The 23,056-nt window shown below is 34.1% G+C and overlaps 2 protein-coding genes across 6 annotated transcripts in view; both read left to right on the top strand.

Annotated features, from left to right (window-relative positions):
* The window catches only part of LOC141387588 (uncharacterized), a 41,307-nt gene that overhangs the window by 11,062 nt on the left and 7,189 nt on the right, over window positions 1-23,056 (top strand). The window contains exon 1 of one of the 2 annotated variants that reach the window (XM_073957483.1): window positions 14,124-14,239. The exons of the other annotated variant lie outside the window; for it this stretch is intronic. The gene's annotated coding sequence lies outside the window, so the exon portion shown is untranslated. Of the gene's footprint in view, window positions 1-14,123; window positions 14,240-23,056 lie in introns of those variants that run through there. 2 annotated transcript variants of the gene reach the window in all.
* LOC141387587 (uncharacterized) lies at window positions 1,994-22,607 on the top strand. Of its 4 annotated transcripts, none has more exons than XM_073957478.1 (5): window positions 1,994-2,398; window positions 20,231-21,334; window positions 21,407-21,609; window positions 21,673-21,829; window positions 22,074-22,607. In XM_073957478.1, exons 2-5 carry the CDS (start codon window positions 20,317-20,319, stop codon window positions 22,529-22,531), a joined length of 1,836 nt encoding a protein of 611 aa, XP_073813579.1. In that variant the 5' UTR covers window positions 1,994-2,398; window positions 20,231-20,316; the 3' UTR covers window positions 22,532-22,607. The 4 variants fall into 4 exon arrangements, with proteins under 4 accessions (XP_073813579.1, XP_073813581.1, XP_073813578.1 ...); XM_073957480.1 differs by lacking the exon at window positions 1,994-2,398 and adding an exon at window positions 14,095-14,234; XM_073957477.1 differs by lacking the exon at window positions 1,994-2,398 and adding an exon at window positions 14,846-15,039.

Genomic DNA, 23,056 nt, shown 5'->3' with positions numbered 1-23,056 from the left:
ACAGAATGTTGTTATGATATCGTAACAACAGAGCTTGACTCCATCTATTGACAAATGTTAACAATTGAGTTTTCCAATCATTATGTATTTAAATCTTTGATTGAAATCGCTTTAGTATGGACGGGGACTTAACATAAACAAAATTAAATGCTGAAAAAATTAAATTCAATGTTCAATTTTTGTGGTTTTTTATTTGGATGAATTTATTGAATCTAAAATTAGTTAAATATTTCATGGGTACACTGCGGTTTTTTCGTTTGAAATTTCTATAGCAGAAGGTAACTCAGCAACATTTTATCGAGGTGGTTGCATGTGATGCCGTGATTTCAGTGGATCATTTGCATTGGTAAAGAATTGTTATTCCATATTTTACTTTGAGAGGTAAAACCATTATTTCCTATTTGGATTTGACCCTCACATAAACAAAACTACTTGGCGTATCAATGCCAAAATCCAAAAAAAATCTATTTGGAATGTTTTCTATCGACTCCCGTCATTACATCTGTATTCCGAGGTACTTGGTTTTGACCATTTTGGCCGCTGTCGTGACACTGTGCGAATATAAACTGCAAAGTGTATTTATGATTTAGAATCTAAACTTTTGACTTTATTTATTGTCTATTCCATGACGTCGTTAATTGACTAAATAAATATTCATCCCAACTTTAAATGAAATACAGTTTGACAAGTAATTGTTTTCAAACTGAGAAAACGAACACTTTTCATGCATTTATTACTAAAAAATTACAAATAGTTGTGATAAAAATGTCGGGTTTTTTGCAAAAATTAGTTGGTCGACTTATTTAAGACCAAATTGAATGGATAAATAAAAAATTAACCCGCTTAGTTCAACAATAATAACCAAAAGAATAATTAACATGTAATGCAAGGTGCCAAGAAAATGTTTTCAAAATGTAATTAAGGTTCCAAAATACCCCATGTTTTCGGTAAATGCTTAAAAATCATGACATTTTATGAATTTCATTCTTAACAAGGATTAGTTGCTAACAAGTATCAGCAATATTAGGCATGGGATATCCCCACTAAGAGGGTTACCATATGGACCAAGGGTTTATCAGATCATATTGCATATAAACAATGTCCTATAGGTCTCAAGCCGAGAATATCTAAAAACTAAGACGTTTTATGAGTATTTTGGTTTACCAAGATGGTATGACATCAATTACAATGAATATTACCTACAACAGAACTCGATCAAAAGGGTTGCCAGATCGACTAAAAATGTACCAGGTCTTAATAACAGTAAACTGGACCACCTAGGTCCACAAGTAGGTCATAGTAAGTATTTGCGAAAATTTTAGAAATCAGTACCCCCAAAATTTCTAAGGAATATTAGTCTCCAAATGTGCTATTTTCGACTGTTTCATGAAACCACTTGTATGCTGTCGTTGTGGGCCTAGTTGGTCCCTTTTACTGTTAATAAGACCTGGTACTTTTTTACTCGATCTGGCAACCCTCATGATCGAGCTATTCTGTAGACAATATTTATTGTAATTGATGGAAGTCCATCCTGGTGAACTAAAAATATTCATAAAATGTCTTAGTTTTCAGATATTCCCGGTTTGAGACCTATAGGACATCGTTTACATGTAATACGATTTGGTACCCCCTTGGTCCATATGGTAACCCTCTTAGTGGGGATATTCCATGCCTAATATTGTTGATACTTGTTAGCAACTAATCCTTGTTAACAATAAAATTCATACAATGTCATGATTTTTAAGTATTTATCGAAAACATGGGGTATTTTGGAACCTCAATTACATTTTGAAAACATTTTCTTGGCACCTTGCATTACATGTTAATTATTCTTTTGGTTATTATTGTTGAACTAAGCCGGTTATTTTTTTATTTATCCATTCATTTTGGTCTTAAATAAGTCGACCAACTAATTTTTGCAAAAAACCCGACATTTTTATCACAACTATTTGTCATTTTTAGTAATTAATGCATGAAAAGTGTTCGTTTTCTCAGTTTGAAAACAATTACTTGTCAAACTGTACATATTTTAAAATAATCGATTGAAACATTTGTCAAAACCGCATTTATTGAATTTATCTGAAAATTCATTTGTAAAAAGTATCTCATTGTCTCACCATCCATAACCCATTTCACCACATTGCAAAAATAAACCAAAATTATCTTTCAATTCTCGCATAGATAATTGAGAGCACACATACCAACAAATCCACAAAACAGCTGTTTCTGTTGCCCTCAACGACAAACGATTAGTCAGTCTACGCTGGCATTTATCAAAATAACAACACAAAAAGTGTCGTCTGTTTGTTTATTCATTATCAAAGTCTTTAAAGTTTAACAAAATCCACGTAAATCGTGAGATAACAATATACCAAACATTGTGCTACAATATTAAAAGGTAACTTAATTATATTATAGTGAAATATTAAGTCAAAAAGTATTTTTATTCTATCAAATGTGGCCATCAAATAATGATTTTGTGTGTATACCATTATGCCGGCCAAGCAATAACAACAACAACCAAACAAACTCACTTGGGTGGTGAATTATTTCGCAACTCTCTACGAATTGTGCTCTTTCTCTCTCCGTTGTGTGTTTAACAACCCCACACAGCAACGAATATGCCTTGCCATGTGTTGTTATGTATTGTTGTTGTTGATTTACTGAAATAATGCCTTATGCTGCGTACAGACTGTTTGGCTGAGTGTCCCTTTGCGAAACCGGTCTTTGTTGTTGTTTCATGTATAATTGTTTGTGTGTTTATTCTTTCTGTGCAATTCGTCTGCTTTTTGTTTTGCTTTGCCGTTATTAGGTCTGTACGATAACCCAAAAATGTTGACAAATTCGTACAGAGCGAGTTCAGAGACATTAGGTGTGTCTTTTTACTTACTAAATGTTGATGAAACATTTTTTCAGCAATTTAATGTAAACAATCAGTGCAATCATGAATAATTCTCTCGGAATTTTCAGCCCGGAAAACAATTTTAAAAAGTGAAATTCTTTAAAAAATCAATATTTGAAAACGTTAAAAACTGCTAAAATCACTTATGGAATATTCTGAATATTCTCGCCGAATCGTCACAAACCTTCCCTTTTTGGACATAAATTTCGAAATAAAAAAAATGTGAAATTGGAGAAAGGAAACAAAATCCGCACGGAATTTTTATTATTAAAAATATAACGCATTATTACCTTAAATAAGTAAAAAACAATTTTAAATTAATATTTTTGTGTAAAAATTGTTCATTCATTTTCGGAAAAGCTGGCTGTTTTGTGTTTTTACAAAATGTTGTTCGATAACTCGTTGGAAATTTTATGCTTGAGTTGCTCCCTCAAGTTCAATTCAGTGAGAGAAGTAACTGTTATTTGCTGAGTAATTATTGCCGGGAAAGTTATCGTACATACAGTGAGTGTCAAAAATATTCGGTTTTAAATTTCACCAACAATAACACCTCAGTATTTAAGATGACCATACCCAATATTCAAAAAACCAAATACTTAAAAAAATGTTGGTCCTGTGGCAATTAAAAAATGTCTTTAACATGGATCCATGGCAACCCTATAAGCGAGAATAACAAAGAAGAAGTTGTTAACCCTGTTTTCAATGTGTCAAAAATATTCGGTTTTTGTAAGAACGTTTTCACACGATAAGGTTTGCCTGCTCAAAAATACGTTTTCCGTTTTGGTTCTCATTCGTTAATTGTGTCAGTGTTGAAACAAAATGTGGAAGTGAACGAAAACGTACATAAAGTACCATACATACAACACTAGCATGTAAGATATTACCTACCTGTTTCATCATATTTTTTACAAAACATGACTTCAAAACATGACTTCTATGTTCCTGTAATAACAAAGGTATTTCCCTATTTCATAAAAATCTTTCTTGAAAAATTTACGCAGGTATCATCTTACCTTCAGGTGGTAAGAATTATTACATTATTTTTTACATGGCATGCGCGCATGAGGCAACAATTTTAACAACGCATACATTTTACCCAATTTTATGGGATTCACAAGAATTACTTTTTTTAATTTTCAAATACAATACACACATAAACCTTTTTGGTACATTTATGTAAAACCGTACTTCTATTTGTTCAAAAAGTACGCTTGTATACAATGACTTCAAAAACGCAACACTAGATGTGAAAATTACGAATGAGAGTCAAAACGGAAACCACGTTTTTGAGCAGTCAAACCTTATCGTCTGAAAACGTTCTAACTTTTGTTACATATTTTGGCAAAAAACCGGTCAATATCGAACTTTTTCTGCAATATTAGTGTAAATTTCAATAATTGCGAACAGAATCTTTGTTCCTGTGTGCAAAAATATCATATTTCATAGAAAATTATCAAAATTTAGGGCTAAGTATATACGCTATCCTAGAAACGAGAAAACTGTTTATATTTTATTATAAAAAGGGCAGAAATAAAGGGAATTTTTGCTTATTTTTGAATATTTAGTGGAATATAGTTTAAATAATTTGCAAAAGTCACGAAAACACAGAAATAATCGATTTCGTGAAACGCATAAGCCAGCCAAACCAAGGTCTGGGAGGGAAGGTAGAGGAATCTCCTGCAAAATTATGGCTAAACCGCCCTTAATTTTCTTGAAATTAGTCACCGAGCCCTTAATGGCTTTCAGAAGATAGAAAATATGTACTTACTTTCCAAAGAAATCGTAAGGATAAAGCCTTTCATGGCCTTGTAACAAATCATAAGTCATTGATAAATACATGCCTCCTAGAAGCTCCTTCGTACTTTTTGTGTTGGAGTACACAGAAAGGCCGGAAACTTGGTGGTATACTGATTTTCCTGCTTAGACATTCAAAACTAACTCCTTTTCACCAAGTTTCAGATGTACATCAAGTGTTGAAGGTACATCAAGGCGAAATTTATACTAGATTATTGGTTGTGTAAGTAAGCCGATGGTGTGTGATCTGTTACAAGGCCATGAAAGGCTTTATCCTAACGATTTTTTTGGAAAGTAAGTACATATTTTCTATATTCCGAAAGTCATTTAGGACTCGGTGACTAATTTCAAGAAAATTAAGGGCGGTTTAGCCGTAATTTTTCAGGAGATTCCTCTACCTTCCCTCAAAGACCTTGGTTTGGATGGCTTATGTGTTTCACGAAATCGATTATTTCTGTGTTTTCGTGACTTTTGCAAATTATTCAAACTATATTCGACTAAATATTCAAAAATAAGCAAAAATTCCCTTTATTTCTGCCGTTTTTATAATAAAATATAAACAGTTTTCTCTTTTCTAGGATAGCGTTTTTCCCTAGCCCTAAATTTTGATAATTTGCTATGAAATATGATATTTTTGCACACAGGAACAAAGATTCTCTTCGCAATTATTGAAATTTATACTAATATTGCAGAAAAAGTTCGATATTGACCGGTTTTTTGCCAAAATATTTACCAAAAGTTACAAAAAACCGAATATTTTTGACGCATTGAAAACAGGGCTAACAACTTCGTCTTTGTTATTCTCGCTTATAGGGTTACCATGGATCCATGTTAAATACATTTTTTAATTGCCATAGGACCAACATTTTTTTAAGTATTTGGTTTTTTGAATATTGGGTATGGGCTTCTAAAATACTGAGGTGTTATTATTGGTGAAATTGAAAACCGAATATTTTTGACACTCACTGTACCTATTATTGGCATCTTAACATCAAAACTAATATTGAATTATAAAAGAATTGAACTACTACTTCATTCCGGAACTACACAATTCTAATAATATTTTGTTTTCTCTGCCGCACCTCTTAATTGTTTATTTTCTAGTTAATGATGGAAAACTACGAAAATTTATTAGCAGATCTTGAACGCGAGGAACTGCAGGCAGCTGTTCCAAGTACTGAATTGTACATCAAATTGTTTGCCTGTTATCTGGTTGAAAATAGATTGTATGATGCAAAATTTTTGTGGAAACGTCTGCCAAAAACGTTGTGCGACGAAAATGATGACCTCAAGGCATTACATTTGATCTTACGATCTCTTCTTGCCAATAACATCTTACAACTAAGCCAACATATTCAACGAGAATGGCCAGAAGACATCAAACCTATTATGGAAGAGTTATTACGCAGAGTCCAAATTAATATTCTCAATACTGTTAAGAATGCATATTCTTCGATTGTGAAAGATAATCTAATTGAGGCCATCGATGTTTGTCAAAAGAATGTGAATGGGACAGCAGTTGCTACTGGTGATAAGATTACTCCTTACTGTGGATCTCAAAATACAATTTCGGCTGTTAGCTCTGAACAACAATTGTCTAAATTAACTGGATTTGTATCGTTTTTAGAAAATTGATTTTTTAAAGAAATCAATTAAATATGTAACTTATTAAAAACGCAACCTTTTGTTTTTTTTTTCTTTAAAATAAATGCTTAATGTTATTTTATAAAATCATATTCAGTGTTTTAACTTTTTTTGTCATTTAGGTATTGACAATTTGAAAAATTGGGTAATTGTTGAGTGTTAATTAAATGTGAAATTTATCAAATATTTCGTAAGTACACTGTTGGTTTTCGTTCAGAAATTTCTTATTCAGAAAATCAGTTATATAATTCTCTCATACTTATTGGAAAAAATCAAAATAATAATAGGTATAAAAAATTTTGAAAATATGGAAATTCCAAAAATAGCAAGTAAAAAAGTATCGGCCAAGGCATATTTACATAAGGTAAATGCATGAATTACAGCAAAACAGCCCGAAAAGTGTAAAAAATCCCTATGGCACCAAAAGCTTTGAGCTTTAATCCTAGTCCATATTTTTCTCGGGAAGTTCATACGCCCAAAATTCTGAAACCCCCCTAAATACATAGGTTTTTTTGAGAACAAAGTATTTTAAGTCACACAGGCTTTTACTTGTTATAATAAAATATAACCTGTATAGGAATTCTGTAACTTTTATCGATTCCAAAGTTGTTAAAATTTCTTTTGTTTTTGTAACAACTACAAAACAAACAAATGAAATTGTTGTAAAATAAACAATGAGTAAAATTGTTAAAATGTTACAGAATAGGACCCCAGTTTTCTCTTTTCTGGAATAGCGTTTTTCTTTAGTGCTAAATTGTAACAATTTGATATAAAATATAATATTTTTACACACAGGAACGGAGATTATGTTCGCAATTATTAAAATGTATACAAATATTGCAGAAAAAGTTCGATAATGACCCGTTTTTTTGACAATTTATTTAACAAAATTTACAAAAAAACGGAAATTTTTGACGCATAGAAAACAGGGTTTACAAACCTTTCATTGTTATTCTCGCTTATAGGGTTCCATGGCCATGTTATATACAGTTTTTAATTGCCAAAGGACCAACATTTTTATACGAATTTGTTTTTTTTTTAGTTATTGGGTATGGGCTTCTAAAATACTGAGGTGTTATTAGCTGTGTTCCTTTACTTACCTGTTACCATTTTTAACCTGCAAAGCGTTCCTTAACCCCAAAAAGTGGTAAAGCTGGCAGCAATTTTTTTCTGTTCTACCAGAGGCTACCAGACAAATTTCTGCAGGTAAAAAATGGTAGAACTGATTTTTTGACGGTTCTTTCACAATGAATAAAGAAATGAACGAAAAGAAGAAGAAAAAGGCGAAAACTGACAAAACAAAATTAAAAACTGTGAAATAAAAGAAGAAAATTGAATTTTTATGTTTCTTTTTGACATTGCTACCAGAACTACAATTTTTTCGTTCCTTTACTTTTCTGGTAAAAATGTTAATGAGAGAGCAATTTTGACAGTTTTCTCTTTTACTACTTTTACCACTTTTGCCATTAAAAAAGTAAAGGAACAAAGCTATTATTGGTAAAATTGAAAACCGAATATTTTTGACACTCACTGTACATATGTATGTATGTTATGCCTTGTTCAGACTGACGGTAATTCGCTCTCTATTCGTTGTTCGACCCTAAATTACAATATAATTACTTCATTTCCCATACAAAATTTTGAGAACGAACAACGATTTTTGTACATTGTTCAATTTAAATTACTCTCAGAACGACGATAAAATATGTCCCATCTCTAACAAATGAGAGAATTTATCGAAATAAATTAATTATGACAGAAAAAATATAAAATTTAAAAATTTATTAAAAACTCAAATATTTTTAGAAAAACTGCAAAACGTGAATGAAAAGTAAACGGTTTAACGACTAGTATACATTCAAATCATAGCAAATTTTCTCTTCTCTTTTACTACAGCTGCATTTCTTGTCCATCGTTTAAAATTCGCGTACAAATTTAGAAACAAAAATCAGAAAGTCTGTATACCAAAAAGTTATTTTGGCAGGTCTCTCTCTTGATAATTTTGAAAATAGAAAAATTAAAAAATGTGCTGAAAACACCAAAATTGTGAGAAAAAATAGAAAAAATGAATGAACGTTGCTATGAATTGTGTACCATGTCGTATGAACGGGTTAATTCGTGTACATATTTATGAGAGCGAACAACGTGATTCAAATGCTGGTATGAACATGGCATTACACGTGTTATGTGATCAAATTCTCATGAAAACGAGGAAACAAAAAGTAAGGAAAAACAAGTGAGAAAAGGCTATAGTCGGTACGGGCCCGGCTATGTGATACCCTACACCACTACTTCTGTGCATAATCTTTTCACTCGAAAACATTTCTTTTACGGAGATACGAAAGGTTAAGGCGAACTGAACCAAAATAATTAATATTTAGTTTTATATTAGACTACTCTCGACATCACCAACATCAATAGGCTTCTATATCTTTGAGAAAATTTCGTGATGATCCGACACAATTCCGACCTGTAGTGTGATTGCAGAAAAAGCGAAAAAAAGGGATGCATTACAGACTATTGTGATATCTCTATTGTTTGAATACCTACGCCAACCTAATTTGCATAATTTTAAAGATGGGATTTTCTACTTTCAGGCTTTGCTTTTAGAAGGTCCCCAACCAAAGGTGTGATATCCGTCATTATTATTAAAATCGCAAAAATGAAAAGTTGGGACCACCTACGACAACCTACGTTACATCGTTTCAAAGGTGATATTTTCTACTTTCATTGCCAAGTTTTGCTTTTTATAAACCCCTTTAGACGCTGAGATATTTGCTTTGGAATAAAATGTAGTATTTTTCTCCAAATAACTTTTTTGCTCATTCCGACCCCTAATTATTATCTGACCAACACCAAAATCAATAGGCTTCTTCCCCTCCGGGACACCCACTAACACCCAAAATTTCGTGACGATCCGATCAAAATTGCGACCTGTAGCGTGATTTCCAAAAAAATGGAAAAATGGGATGTATTACCGACTATTGCGATATCTCCGTTAGTTGATCACCTACGCCAACTTGGTTGCATCATTGTAAAGATGGGATCTTCTACTTTCATAGTCAGGCTTTGCTTTTAGAAAGTCCCCAACCAAAGCTGTGATATTCGTCATTATAATTAAAATCGCAAGAATGAAAATTTGGGGTTTATTTGCGACTATTGTGATATCTTCGTTGTTTGATCACCTACGAGAACTTACTTTACATCATTAGAAAGGTGATATTTTCTACTTTCATTTTGGTAAACCCCATATAAAAGCTGAGATATTCGCTTTGGAAAAAACGTTGTCTTTTTATCCACATAAGTTTTTTGCCCATTCCGACCCTTGAATATTATCCGACCATCACCAAAATCAATAGGCTTCTTCCCCTCCGGGACCCTCATCAACACCCAAAATTTCGTGACGATTCGATCAAAATTGCGACCTATAGCGTGATTACAAGGTTTAGATGGACAGACGGACGGATACACATAGCCAGATCGACTCAGCTCGTCGAGACATTCATTTTGGTATATATAAGTATGGGTCTACGACCATTATTTCGATGCGTTACAAACTTTTTGGGCAAAACCAACTAGTGGTGTAGGGTATAATAAATTATCTTTCTTAATTACGAATGGTGTAGTGGAAACGGGTTTATTCGTGTACGCATTTCGAGAGGCGAATAACATACTTCAAACGCTCGCGTGAACATGACATTAGCCATTTCAATTTTTGTACATTTGTTCACTTTTGCTCTGTTCCTTTACTTGCCTGAGGTTACCATTTTTAACCTGCAAAGTGTTCCCTTACTTTAAAAAGCATAATGCGGCCCATACACTATGGGCATGCAGGACAGCTACCGATGAACCCTTGTGTACGTGTGTGATTGAGTGTGTGTGGCATCCGTTCAATCCATTTTTCAGAAATGATAAATTTTCCTCCAAAAACACGATTTTAAGTTCAAGTTTTCCAATTTTTTAATTTCTTCACGAATAATAAGTCTGTCTGGTTACTTTCCCAGCAAGAATTGTCCAGCAAGAACTTTCTCAGAGAGTAAGGGGTTTTTATTCTCTTTTGCTAGAAAATTGTAAAAAGTAAAGAGACACCTTCCCAGCAAAAACCAGCAAGCAATCAGCTGACTTGCCAAAACAGAACAATTTGTCCGCCAACAAAGGAAGCAAACACGTTGTATTTTATTAAAAATAAAAAAGAAAATGAAACAAAAAAGTATTTTTCCACTTTACAAATTTGTTCTCCATAAAACAATACAATTAGACTATGTTATTTCCACAATAAAATTGTTTTTAATGTTCACAAACATAAATCAACAAAAAACTAAAAACGGCTGATTGATTGTTTTCAGGAAGAAGAAGAGCTTGCAAGTGCTTGCTAGAAGAAATTTGTCCAGCAAGAATTTGCAAGCTCTCAGTGAAAGAACTGTCAAAATGTCTCTCTCGAATCGCTCTCTTTTGCTGGTTTTTTGTGTTAACAGACGACTTCCAGCAACAATTGGTACAAATTGTTACAAATTTTAGGGTAACCAGACACAGCTAATATTTGTCGTTTTCAAAAATTGTTTGTTGGTTACTTTGAAAATAAACAAACTTCATTGGTTTGAAAGGGTTTCATTTTCAAAATCAAAATTGTTTTGATTTCTATCCTGCATAAAATATTCACACATACATTGACAAATATTTCAAAATTTACTAATACTATTACAAATGCTGTCCTGCATGCCCACAGTGTATGGGTCGCATAAAATTTATATGAGAGCAATTCACCACTTTTACCATTTTCTGTCACTGTTACCATTTTTAAAAGTAAAGGAACAGACCATGGTAGAACAAATACAAGGTAAAGTTAATACTACAACAAATACAACTCGAACAACAACCACAAAGGAATTTGTTTTTGTTTGTAACGTTACTGCCAGTTGTATTTGTAAACAAAACAAGGAAATGTCTATAAATTATTGGAATTTAAAAAACTAATAATTTTTCACATTTGGTTCAATATTTTGGAAAACATGAATGAAAATTCGTTACATTTTCAATTTTTATGTTTCCACATCATTCCACTAAATGCATAAATTCTCGCAGAAAGTAGATTTCTTGCAGAAAAGTTTGGGGTCGCTGGAAATTCATAGAAAAAGGAGTAGCTGTTTCAATGTTTTGTTTTAGAAATCAAAGAAGCACATGTTTATTAGGGCTTTAGTTTTTTAAATTTTAACAAAATACCTCACATATTAACAAACGTTGTATCGCCTCTACAAGCGGTGATTTACTGCGCGGCTTATCGTTCGAACTTGGAGGAGATTACATATCATTGATATGAAGAAGTCTTTCTGGGAAATGGTTTTTTCTGAATGATATATTTTGTTTCTCAAAAAATATATGTCCCTAATGTACATCGAAATAGAAATGAATGTATAAAATGTCATATGAAATTTGACACTAACACTACAACCCAGTTCAGTCAGCTGGGTATTGCTGCTACCTTTTCTTGTTCTACCATGGGAACAGACCATTTTTGTTTAACAAGTTATTTTTTTTATATCTTTTATCAATTTTAATTTTCCATCCCTGAGTCTCAATCGAGTCTCAATCATTCACCATTGCAATTTGCAACCCTCACAGCGTTGTCAGTATTGGGGATTTTTCCCCAAATTGGGGAATTTTTTTTTGAAATGGGGAAAAAAATTTCGACTTGGGGAATTGGGAAAATGTTGAGGAAATCTGAAAAATCTTTGGGGATTTTTGGGGAATTTCTTTTTAGACTAATTACTTCAGATTAACTGATCTTTTTTAATTTCAGTATGTGAATAGTAGTAGCATCATATACTAACTGGTCGCAGCTGTAACAATTTATGACAGATTTGAAAAGTTATCATGCGGTTCGACGACTGACAGCGTACTAGAACAGTGGGTTGAATTTAAATAACATTTTCTATAATTTCTACTGCGGGGACTTAACTGCAGAAATAATTTCTAGATTGATGGGCAATGATAAAATTAAACTTTATTTAACATTCATGGCTCCAATTATAAAAGAGATAAATATGCTTAGGCCCGTTATTATATCCTTTTTTGTAGTTAAATGTTAGCCGATATCGGACAGATAACCCGTTTTATATTCCTACAAGTTTGCTTTAATAATAAGAGTCAGATAAAATAAAAGCAACTTTGTGTTCCTTTTAAAATTTAAAGTGCGCCCAAAAACAAGAAAAAATTGAGAACAAATTCAAATCAACCAATCCGATTTGAGTAAATTTTATGTATACAGACTGTTTTGCTTGAAATGGAATGGAAGATGTAATAACAAATTCCTGGTAATGCGAACTTTATTCCTTATTTTTCTTAAAGTAAGGTATAACAAAAAGGGATTTTAAAGAAAAGATATAAGAACGGGCCTTAATCTAAGTTTTCAAACCGATGCACACTGCTAATATGCATTTTTCCCTGTACACTCGAATATTGAAACCATTTATAAAAAAAAATTAAGAAGATATTGAAAAAATAGTGGAATCGATAGAAAGGCTTTAATTTTGACTTGTACTTTTTTGGGTAAACAATTATTAAAGTTAAAAAGACCAGTGCCGAATATCTTAAACGCTGTTAATACAAATGCTGTGACCGATGCCTACAAATATGCAATTATTAAACTTAAAAGCAATTATACCCCAATATTTGCAGCAATTCACTGGGTTAACACAATTTTAGCTCTATACGAACCTTTTTAGAACCAGTTGTCAACACAAAAGTCTCCACGATTGTTTAAGAATCGCAATGGAGAAAGTTATCATTCGTAAATTGGAAATGGTATTAAGTCCCGGGCCACACTAAGAGTAATTTCACTGAAATTTTGACATGAAAGTAAAAGAAAATGTAAAATAAAACGATCTGTTTGTTTCATACGAATATTGCAACAAAGCAAAACTGCAGAACACATGAAACCGTGTACACAGTTTTCTTGAAATTATGTTTTTTTCCCAAAAAATGCAAAGTTTCATGTCAAAATTTCATTGAAATTACTCTAGTGTGGGCCGGGACAAAATAGGCTTTCCGTTCCAACAAGTAATTCTTAAAATGCAGTACAAGTTACTAGAATAAATAATCAATTTTCTAACAACTCCATTTGTTGTAGAAATTTTGACCCACCTAAAGAAATGTTACAACTCTTTCATTATACAAATGTATATACATAAATCCAATGAGACTAATGATTCTGAATCGCTTGAAAGTGAAGTTTTCAATATCGTTAATTTAATTCATATATTGCTTTGTTCCAGAACATGCAAGAAGCTATTATTTTTTACTACGATAACATTTTTTCCCTTATGTTATCGGAAAAAATAGTAAAAGTTAGTAGATTCTTGCAGTACTGGAACAGACCATATAAGTGTATAGAATAATTTACAAGTTTAATGATATGAATTTCAATAGTAAATTAAAACTACTTTCGATTTTTTTTGTAATTATTGGCCTGTTCCAGAACTGCAAGAATCTACTAATTTTTACTATTTCTTCCGATAACATAAAGGAAAAAATGTTATCGTAGTAAAAAATAGTAGGCTCTTGCAGGTTATGGAACAGAGCATATTTGTTAAAAAAATTTTGGGGATTTTTTTGAGGAAATTCAATAAAATCTGGGGAATTTTGGGGAAAAGTTTTGGGCAAGTTGGGGAAAAGAGTCTAAAAAATACTGGCAACGCTGAACCCTCAACCAAACAATTCTCTTTCAGTTATCTTACAGATAACTGAGAAACGCTAACAACATGAAGTTGCCTCAATGAATTGTGTAGTCAGTCTTGTGTGGAATTTATCAAAGCAAAGTAGAAAAATGTATTTTTTGAAATAGATTGCAACAAAGCAGTAAAAAAACTTGTTTCCAACTAAATAAAATACAACAAAAGTAAGGTATAGTATATATAGCATAATAACCAATTTGTTTTTAATAAATTATTTAAAATGAAATAACATTATCGTGCTAAATATTGATTAAATTTTGTTGTACATTTAACAAAGCCATCGAATAGTGTGTCGGTGTGTGCATTGCATTTCATTTTTACAACAAACCAAAAGTGTGGTGAATTGTTGTGGCTAGGGAGAGTAAATAATTTAGCTCTCCTTCTGTATTGACCAGATAAAACAAGAATATACCTATGTACATATGTACAAACATACGAGTATGTCAACTACATATGTACGTCAATCAAAATACATACCAACAACAATCTCTATAGAAATATAGGATAGAGAGTGAAATTCGCTCGATTTCGAGCGAGAGCACCCCGTACGTTGAATACGTCGCTGTTGCCACCAATCTATACCAACAATACATATGCTAGTAGTTTGATTGCTAGCTTTGTACTGCGTGGTTTGTAACCCTGCCGCCGGCCGTCGTGAATGGTTTAATGTTTTAAGTGTAAATAATTTGTATACTATAATGTATAATAAAGAATTAAATAATGAAATCCGAAAATATTTCCATTATAATGCTGAAGAAAACAAGACACTTTGTGGAATTAACAATTGTGAAAGAAAATTAAGTGGAAAATTTTTAATGTCAAATTTAAAGCGACACATAATATGCTTTCATAAAACTTTTGCTGACTCTTTACAACTACAAATTGTCAACAATTATGGGGTTAACTACGATGTTAAGTATGAAGAAGAAGACTATGACATGGCAACACCATCAACTTCTGCAGGCATAGGTAACTCTAAAGTGGGGTACACACGATCAGTTTTGACTGTCAGTTTTGCTCAAATAATCGGTTGCTTTGCCAGTGTGGCCGCTAATTTTTGTCAGTCGTCAGGCAACCACAAAATATTTTGTGGTTGCTGGACAGTTTGACATTTATCGATATTTCCAAAAAATCGACATTCAAAACTGATCGTGTGCGCCTCACTTAACTATACAAAAAACCGAAATAAAAAAATAAAATTAGTATGAATAAAAAATCAATAAATTCTGCTGCTTGTTGCTCTGTTAGAGAAACCTGCAAGAATCTACTAATTTTTACTATTTTTTCTGATAACATAAAGAAAAAAATGCTATCGTAGTAGAAAATAGTAGCTTCTTGCAGGTTCTGGAACAGAACATCTAATTTTTTAAGAAAGAGCAATCTCCAGCGCTGTCAAAAAACTAGGGAGTGGAGAGCAAGGAATATTTACGAAAGTAGATGCATCAGCAAACTGCTTAAAATAAAGTGTATCATACAATTTTTTTAACAAAATTATATTAAACGTATTTTTACAAAAAATCCATAATTTTTCACTTACAAGTACGAATAATGCATTGCTTGCAACTTATTGCTACCGTGTAAATTAGCTCTTATTTGAGAAGAGTAAATGTCAACAAAAAAACAGTCTCAGTTTTCGTTGGTGTTTTTCCCGCTATTTCTGGTGATTTTTGGCGTACAAAAACCATGTTTAAGCAGGGATGTCAACTGTTCAAAGATCTATGGCCTGTAGCGATTTTTACCTCGGAACAGTTGGCATCATGGTGGCATGTGCCATGGTTGGCATCCTTGTAAAAAATCCATTGATTGTTGTTGTTTTGAGTTATTGTTGTATAAAATGGGGTGTTTTTTGTTCTGTTCTCTCTTCTCTCAAATAAGATCAGCTGTTCATTGTTTATTTGTGAAATTACATGAAAACCCAAAGAAGCGCCAAAATACAAAAAATATTAAATATTAAACTCTCGAATAGTCGCGGAATTTATGTAGAATATTGAATCAAAAACTACGGTCTGCTGGAAGGGATCACAATAGGTGCAATTTTGCAAACTAATAGATTTAAAGAACAAAATGTAAGTAACTAATTTGTTCCTCCTTTACAGACATCTTAAAATCGGTGATTTAAGTTAATTTTAGGTGCACCTTTCGGATTGCGGTGAAATTTTGTAGCACAGGTAGGGTTTGAGTCCTAATAACATTTGCTTTGCTGTTGCGAGAAAGTCCAAAAACGAAGAAAATTTATTTGAAAGAGCATTTTGGGCTTATCTTTCCTTTACCGACCCACCTCAGAAAATTGTGAACAAATTACCACAGATAGTGCCTTTTATCCCGATTCCAACCATGTATAGCTTTTGTTGCGGAAATGTATACTTCCCGAGATATGGGCCTCCAAAGTTCCACAAAGGTCCTAGTATAAAATGTTGGCAAGCCACAGCAGAAAATTATGAAAAAATTACCACAGATAGTGCTTTTAATCCCGTTTCCAACCATGTATTGCATTTGTTGCGGAACTGTATACTTCCCGGGATGTAGGCCTCTAAAAATATTAAATTTAAAAGAAAATCTTGTTCCCGTTCCCGAGATTTGCACCTGTCCATAGGAGAAAGTCCTAAATCCCGGCCGAAGGCCGTCTATTTAGAGAAAAATAGGTTAGGGCCATTGTGGATATTTTGAGGCCCATATCTCGGGAAGTATACATTTCCGTAACAAAAGCAATACATTGTTGGATTCGGTGTAAAAAGCACTATCTGTGGTAATTTTTTCTTTATAATTTTCTGCGTTGTTTTGCCAAACTTAAAGGTTAGGGCCTTTGTGAATCTTTGTAGGCCTATATCTCAGGATTTATACGTTTCCGCAACAAAAGCAATACATGGTTGGAATCGGGATAAAAAGGAGTTCCGCATTTTGGACATTGGCTATCAAAATCCTCAATTTGCCATTAATACGAATAATTTTTGTGAAAAGGGCCGACTTCCGTATTGTTCGTTGCTTTGTATTCGTGCTTAAACTAGGGGTTCTTAAATCGATTTCCCCACTACTGCAATTTCATAAAATTACTCTAGTATGGAACTCGATTTAAGAACCCCCCATAGTTTCATGCACGAATACAAAGCAACTGACAATACGGAAGTCGGCCAAGCTATGGAGCATCAACAAGATCCTCAAGCCGCCACTGACCGGCATCACTTTTGGTGTTGTTGACCACCAAAAGTGCGGCTTATGTGGTAAGCCGGTCCGTAGTAAACCAATATTGACAGCAAGTAACAAGAGAAAAACAATTTTACATAAATCTGTAAAAATGCTGTTCTTGAACCCTTAGGCCACTGTATAAGTTCGGTGCACCTACAAGGAGAGAGACAGACAAGAGGGCTTGTCAGTATTATCGACCTTAATATGTGTCATGCCAGCTTTAACCATGTAAAATCTGCAATCAACCTGATATCCATCTTACGTCAAATTCCAAAGATGAGTCAAGAGAGAAACAGATCCTACTGACAGCCCTATGGTGGCTGCTTTCAACAGGCCGATGGTATCAAAGATATTCCATGTATGCGCTCGATATCCCCGCAAAGCTCTTATGGATTTGCAAGAGGACATTTGTTGATACTGATCTCTCTAACATCTTTCTGGGAAAAAATCATGCGAAATTCAATTTTTTTATCCAGACAACCGGGGCTATTAAATTAAAATCTAGATTATTATCTTCGAATTATCTTCTCTATAAAAGATAATGGAATAATGGAGCAAGTTGAATGTAGTGGCTGGATTTGTAACGTTTTCTACAAAAAGTTTTCAAAAATGAGAATTCGAAAATAGCAGGCCTTTGGCCGGGATTTAAGACTTTCTTCTATGGACAGATGCTAAACGATCATAATTTTTTTCATATTAATTTTTTTGTCAAAAATTATTTGGTTCTTCGGAACTTTCGAAGCCTATATCTCGGGAAATACGGACTTCCCAAACATGAAATATATATTGGCATAATCAGCATTCCAAGACCAAGACATTCATCTTATGCCAAGATACTCCAGCAGCATATCTTCTCCTTAAAAAATGCAATAGGATGGACTTTGCCGAAGCATATCAGTTGGGCCTTCTCTTAGAAAAGAACACAAGTGCCACTGGGATAGCGCATACATAAAAAGGGACGACCCAATGGGACACGGTATTTATGGAAGGGAGCCCAATAAATCATCGGTATGTGATTTTCTGTACAGAAGACGACCCTACGAAAGAGGTGTCATTGGGTTATATTCTCAAAAAAAGACCAATTGGCACCCCTATTTTATTAAAGAAATCCCATCTTCACTATAGGAGACCAAATTTGTCGTCATCTGTACCGAAGTGACCAAATGGATAATTTTCCAATTCGAATAGGCGATGAACTAAACACTATTCAGAAAAGAACAATGTAGGCGATCTTATCTATGTAACAAAAGGAGATACTCCCTATAGAAGATTTCCCAGTATATAATTTTCTCTATAAACGACGTCCGAGGGTGTCATCTTCTCAATGGAATAGGTGTCATTGGTTTATTTTCTCAAAAAAGGACCTATTGAATACTCTTTTGTAAATGGAAGTGCTATGTGGCACTACCCTTTCTTTCAGAAAGAGTCACTCGAAGTACTCTTTTTTCAGAAAGGGTCAATCATTGTACCCTTTCTTTCAGAAAGAGTCAATCGTAGTACAGTTTCTTTCAGAAAGAGTCAATCGTAGTACCCCTTCTTTCAGAAAGAGTCAATAGAAGTACCCTTTCTTTAAGAAAATCAATAAAAGAGATCTTTCCTTCAGAAAGGGTCCATAGAATTACCCTTTCTTTCAGAAAGAGTTATTCGACGTACTCTTTCTTTAAGAAAGGGTCAATCATAGTACCCTATCTTTCAGAAAGAGTCAATCGTTGTACACTTTCTTTCAGAAAAAGTCAATCGTAGTACCCCTTCTTTCAGAAAGAGTCAATAGAAGTACCCTTTCTTTAAGAAAAAGTCAATAAAAGTAACCTTTCCTTCAGAAAGGGTCCATAGAATTACCCTTTCTTTCAGAAAGAGTCATTCGTAGTACTCTTTCTTTCAGAAAGGGTCAATCATAGTACCCTATCTCTCAGAAAGAGTCAATCGTAGTACACTTTCTTTCAGAAAGTGTCAATCGTAGTGCCCCTTCTTTCAGAAAGAGTCAATAGAAGTACCTTTCTTTCAGAAAGAGTCAATAAAAGTAACCTTTCCTTCAGAAAGGGTCCATAGAAGTACCCTTTCTTTCAGAAAGAGTCAATAGAAGTACCTTTCCTTCTAGAAGGTGTAAATAGAAATATCCTTTCTTTCAGAAAGAGTCAATCGAAGTACCGTTTCTTTCAGAAAGAGTCAAAAGAAGTACCATTTCTTTCAGAAAGAATACATAGAACCACCCTTACTTTCAGAAAGGTTCTTTAAAATCACCCTTTCATTCAGAAAGGGTCTATAGAAGCACCCTTACTTTCAGAAAAGGGTCTATATATGCACCCTTTCTTTTAGAAAGGGTCTATATAATCACCCTTTCTTTCAGAAAAAGTCTATAGAATCACCCTTTCTTTCAGAAAAAGTCTATAAAAGCTCCCTTTTTTCAAAAAGGGTCTATAGAAGCACTCTTTCTTTCAGAAAGGAGCGATAGAAGCACCCTTTCCTTCAGTAAGGAGCAATTGAAACACCCTTTTATTTAGAAAGGATCTATTAAAGCATCCTTTCATTCTGAAAAGGTATACCAATCCGATTATAGCATCGGAACTATATACAATCTAGTGGCGAAAGACCCAGCAATAGGGGTTTTTCGCAAGAAGCCTTAAATGGATAACTTGGCTAGAAGTATAAACCAAATTCGTGAGTTCGATGTATAACGATCTTTCTACATCCTATCTAATGGCTATAGACTCACCAGTAAATTTTCATTATCTCACGGAACCTTGTACAACTATGAAGAACCACTCAGAGGAACTAAAAACATAAATCATACTCAAGAATTTCAGACTGGATGGCCTTTTTTCGCTTCCTCTTCTTGGCAAACAGTTGTCAACTTTTCCTATTTCTTACAATGGATTCTATGCTAAATAAAAATTCTAAAAAAAAAATCATAAAACAAAATCGACGCAATCCGAGGGTGTCCGCAAAAATAAACACTTTTTCTTTCTTTCTGTTACAGAATACCTAAAAAACGACAACCAACCAACCTATCAATGGAGTGATACTCCTAATACTCCAGACTTTAGCAACTACAACAACAATAATATGAATACTCAATACACCCCAAAATCCGATTTGGAATTAAAAACTCTTCTTGCATCATGGCAGCTGGAGCATCTCTACAATCATTGTTTGGAACAAAAGATAACGCTAAAAGTTTTAAAGATACTCCAGCCGAAACATGTGGACAAACTTTTTGCCAATCGTCCTGTGGGTGATCATGCCATCTTTGAACATCGTTTAGCAATATGGAAGCAATTGCAGCTATTCGATGATCCAACACCAACAGCAATTCCCAAGGCCAATGGGAATGATCCACCGACACTAGCAGCATTCTCAAGGCCAAAAGACGATCTCCTTACACCAAAACCAAAAGAAAAATCTAAAAATAACACCAGCAGCAGCGTACAAAATAAAGAAGTAAATAATAAGGCCACATATGACGATGGTGATGATGATTATGAAGAGGAGATGGATGATGATGACGACGATGAAGATTGGCTGGAAGTTAGAAACAAATCAAAACGTTTGTCAATTCCAAGACGTTCTTCTTCTTCGAAACCAGGTACAACAATGCCAAAATTTGAAGCAATGACTGCTATCCCTTCACCTATGTCTTCCTCTGTACCGCCTCCTTCACCATATGCAAATTCCAGTGACTCTGGACAAATGACGTATGCCACAACTGCCTTGGGGCCACGTTATAACTTGAGAAAAATCTTAAGTGAGAGTTGTGATGGCCAGGGGATTGTCAGATATTATGAGCAACATAAAATCCTAAAAGAGGAACATCGCATCAGCTTGATAAATTGTATAGCACGCTATATAGAAGGTTTTGGTGGCATTCTATCCCTGTCTGAGGGTACAAATTTGGAAAATCAAATTTTGGAAATGTTTCCCACGGAAAAGGAAGAATATTATCGCACAGGTAAACGTGGCCGGCTCTATAATAAAATGTCCAATTTGAGAAGGGCATGTAGAAGAAGTAAAAAGCACGAAGAAGTATTGCAAAGCCTTGCTTCAGCACCAGACACACCAGACAATTTGGGAAATATTCAGATAAGTAAGGGAAAGAGAGTGAAAAAGGGGGTTTGAGTTTAAAATAATGTTTGGTATTTTTTGTTTGCTCGCTTAGAGGAAGAATTCATTGAGGAGGAGCAGCAGACGGAAACTGTGGATTTTGAGGAAATGAGAAAAACTATCACCAGTGATGAGGAACGTATGGAGTTTTGGAAACGTCATCAATTGCCACGTTTCAAGGATACTGATGCCATAGAAGCTTTGCAGGATATATTGGATAAGTGGCCAGAGTATAAGCTACCAAATCCCAGGGAATATGTATGTATAGTCCAGGGGAAAATTGCTTTTGATTGAATATTGGTTTCTGTTTTAATTCTGCAGATCAGCTATGACTTTAAGGTCAAGTTTCCAACGGCCACCAAATTTTCAGAAGTTTTCTTTAAGAATCTTAAGAAATTGGAAAAGGTTTTGTTCGACAAGGTATACACCTCCTCGGCAACGTACAAGTGTCTACAGCAATACAATAACTGTTCAAAAGGTAAGAAAAGGGATGGGGGAAAGAAGGTGGCAAATAGAGGTGGGCGACTGTCGTGTTTCGTGGCACTAGAAAACCCGACACAACAAAGCTAAAGAGTTTAGTACTTAGTCGTCGCTAAAGTGTTGTTGTTGTTTATGTGCGCATTTGTTGTTGTGTCGTGTTATCTAGGGCCACGAACAGGACCCACCTCTAGTAGAAAACTCTTTATTTTATTGTGAAAATTTGTTCTCTTTGTTTTTTTCAGAATCTAAAAACTTATTAATTTTATGGGCCCTCCATCAACTCATACCCCCCACCCATCAAGTGGTTGTCGATGACAATGGAGTGCGACGCAAAAAACGTTTCTCCATACAAGATTCCCAAAATGCCTGCTTTTGTATACGCGACACACTGGCCGACATTGAACAAGTCCTGGCCGCACGTACCACTTCCACACCACCCATGCTGTTGGTTGTTGGCGAACTGATTGGTGACATCGATGAAGTTTATGTTTATTTCGAGGAGCAACGTTATCGCTGTCAAACGGTGGTAGAGGCCGTAGAACTATGTATGGAATTGTATTTTGTCTTTAGCATAGCATTTCCCGAGGAAGCCGTATTGTATTATAGTTTTGCCCAGACCTTCTTTTTGAACATACCATCGGAAGTGAAAAATCCAAGGATTTTCACCACAATCAACGACATCAATGCCTGTGAAATATGAACAGAGAAATATTTAATTTTTTTTTTAACAAAAAAGAAAAAGACAAAATAAAACAAAATTTTATTGCAAAAAGAAAGTGATTTGGAAGTGGTTTTATTGGGTGGTACAAGTGGTAATATTGTGTCGAAGAAGTTGCCTTGATCTTCTTTAGCTAAGTGAGGATGGGACTCAAGGTGCAGTAAGGGTCCTTAGGGGGAAAAAGGTCCTCTCAGTGGGTTGGAAACAGTTTTAATTAAATTAAGCCAAGAGAGAGAGTGAGAAGGAAGTAGGAAGACCTCTATGATACTGTCGAAAACTATGCATCCCTTGGCATGGACCGTAGGGGTTAAAAAATCCCAACTGGATTCCTTCTAGCAGCTAATGCCATTTTAGGTAGCAACATATAGGGAACTTAAAGAGAGCATTCAACTATGATGCCCTCTTCTTTCCTTCCTATTCTCTTCTAGGCATTCTAATTCCTTCCCCTTCCTATATAGACAGGAGTGGGACGGCTATTTCGATCCCAAACCAAGTTTTTTGCAAAAA

This window comes from Musca autumnalis, unplaced genomic scaffold (genome assembly GCF_047663935.1).
Source record: "Musca autumnalis isolate F117 unplaced genomic scaffold, ASM4766393v1 scaffold_5, whole genome shotgun sequence".
Taxonomy (NCBI): Eukaryota; Metazoa; Arthropoda; class Insecta; order Diptera; family Muscidae; genus Musca; species Musca autumnalis.
The sequence above is the reverse complement of the archived record's forward strand: the minus strand, read 5'-3'. Positions and strand labels throughout refer to the sequence as shown.

Bases quoted from the DNA above. Each gene is read 5' to 3' on its own strand.
- LOC141387587 (XM_073957477.1), top strand. From the start codon at position 14,886: ATGTCAAATTTAAAGCGACACATAATATGCTTTCATAAAACTTTTGCT. The intron at 15,040-20,230 runs GTAACTCTAAAG...TTTCTGTTACAG, and splicing joins ATCAACTTCTGCAGGCATAG to AATACCTAAAAAACGACAAC. The intron at 21,335-21,406 runs GTAAGGGAAAGA...TTGCTCGCTTAG, and splicing joins TTTGGGAAATATTCAGATAA to AGGAAGAATTCATTGAGGAG.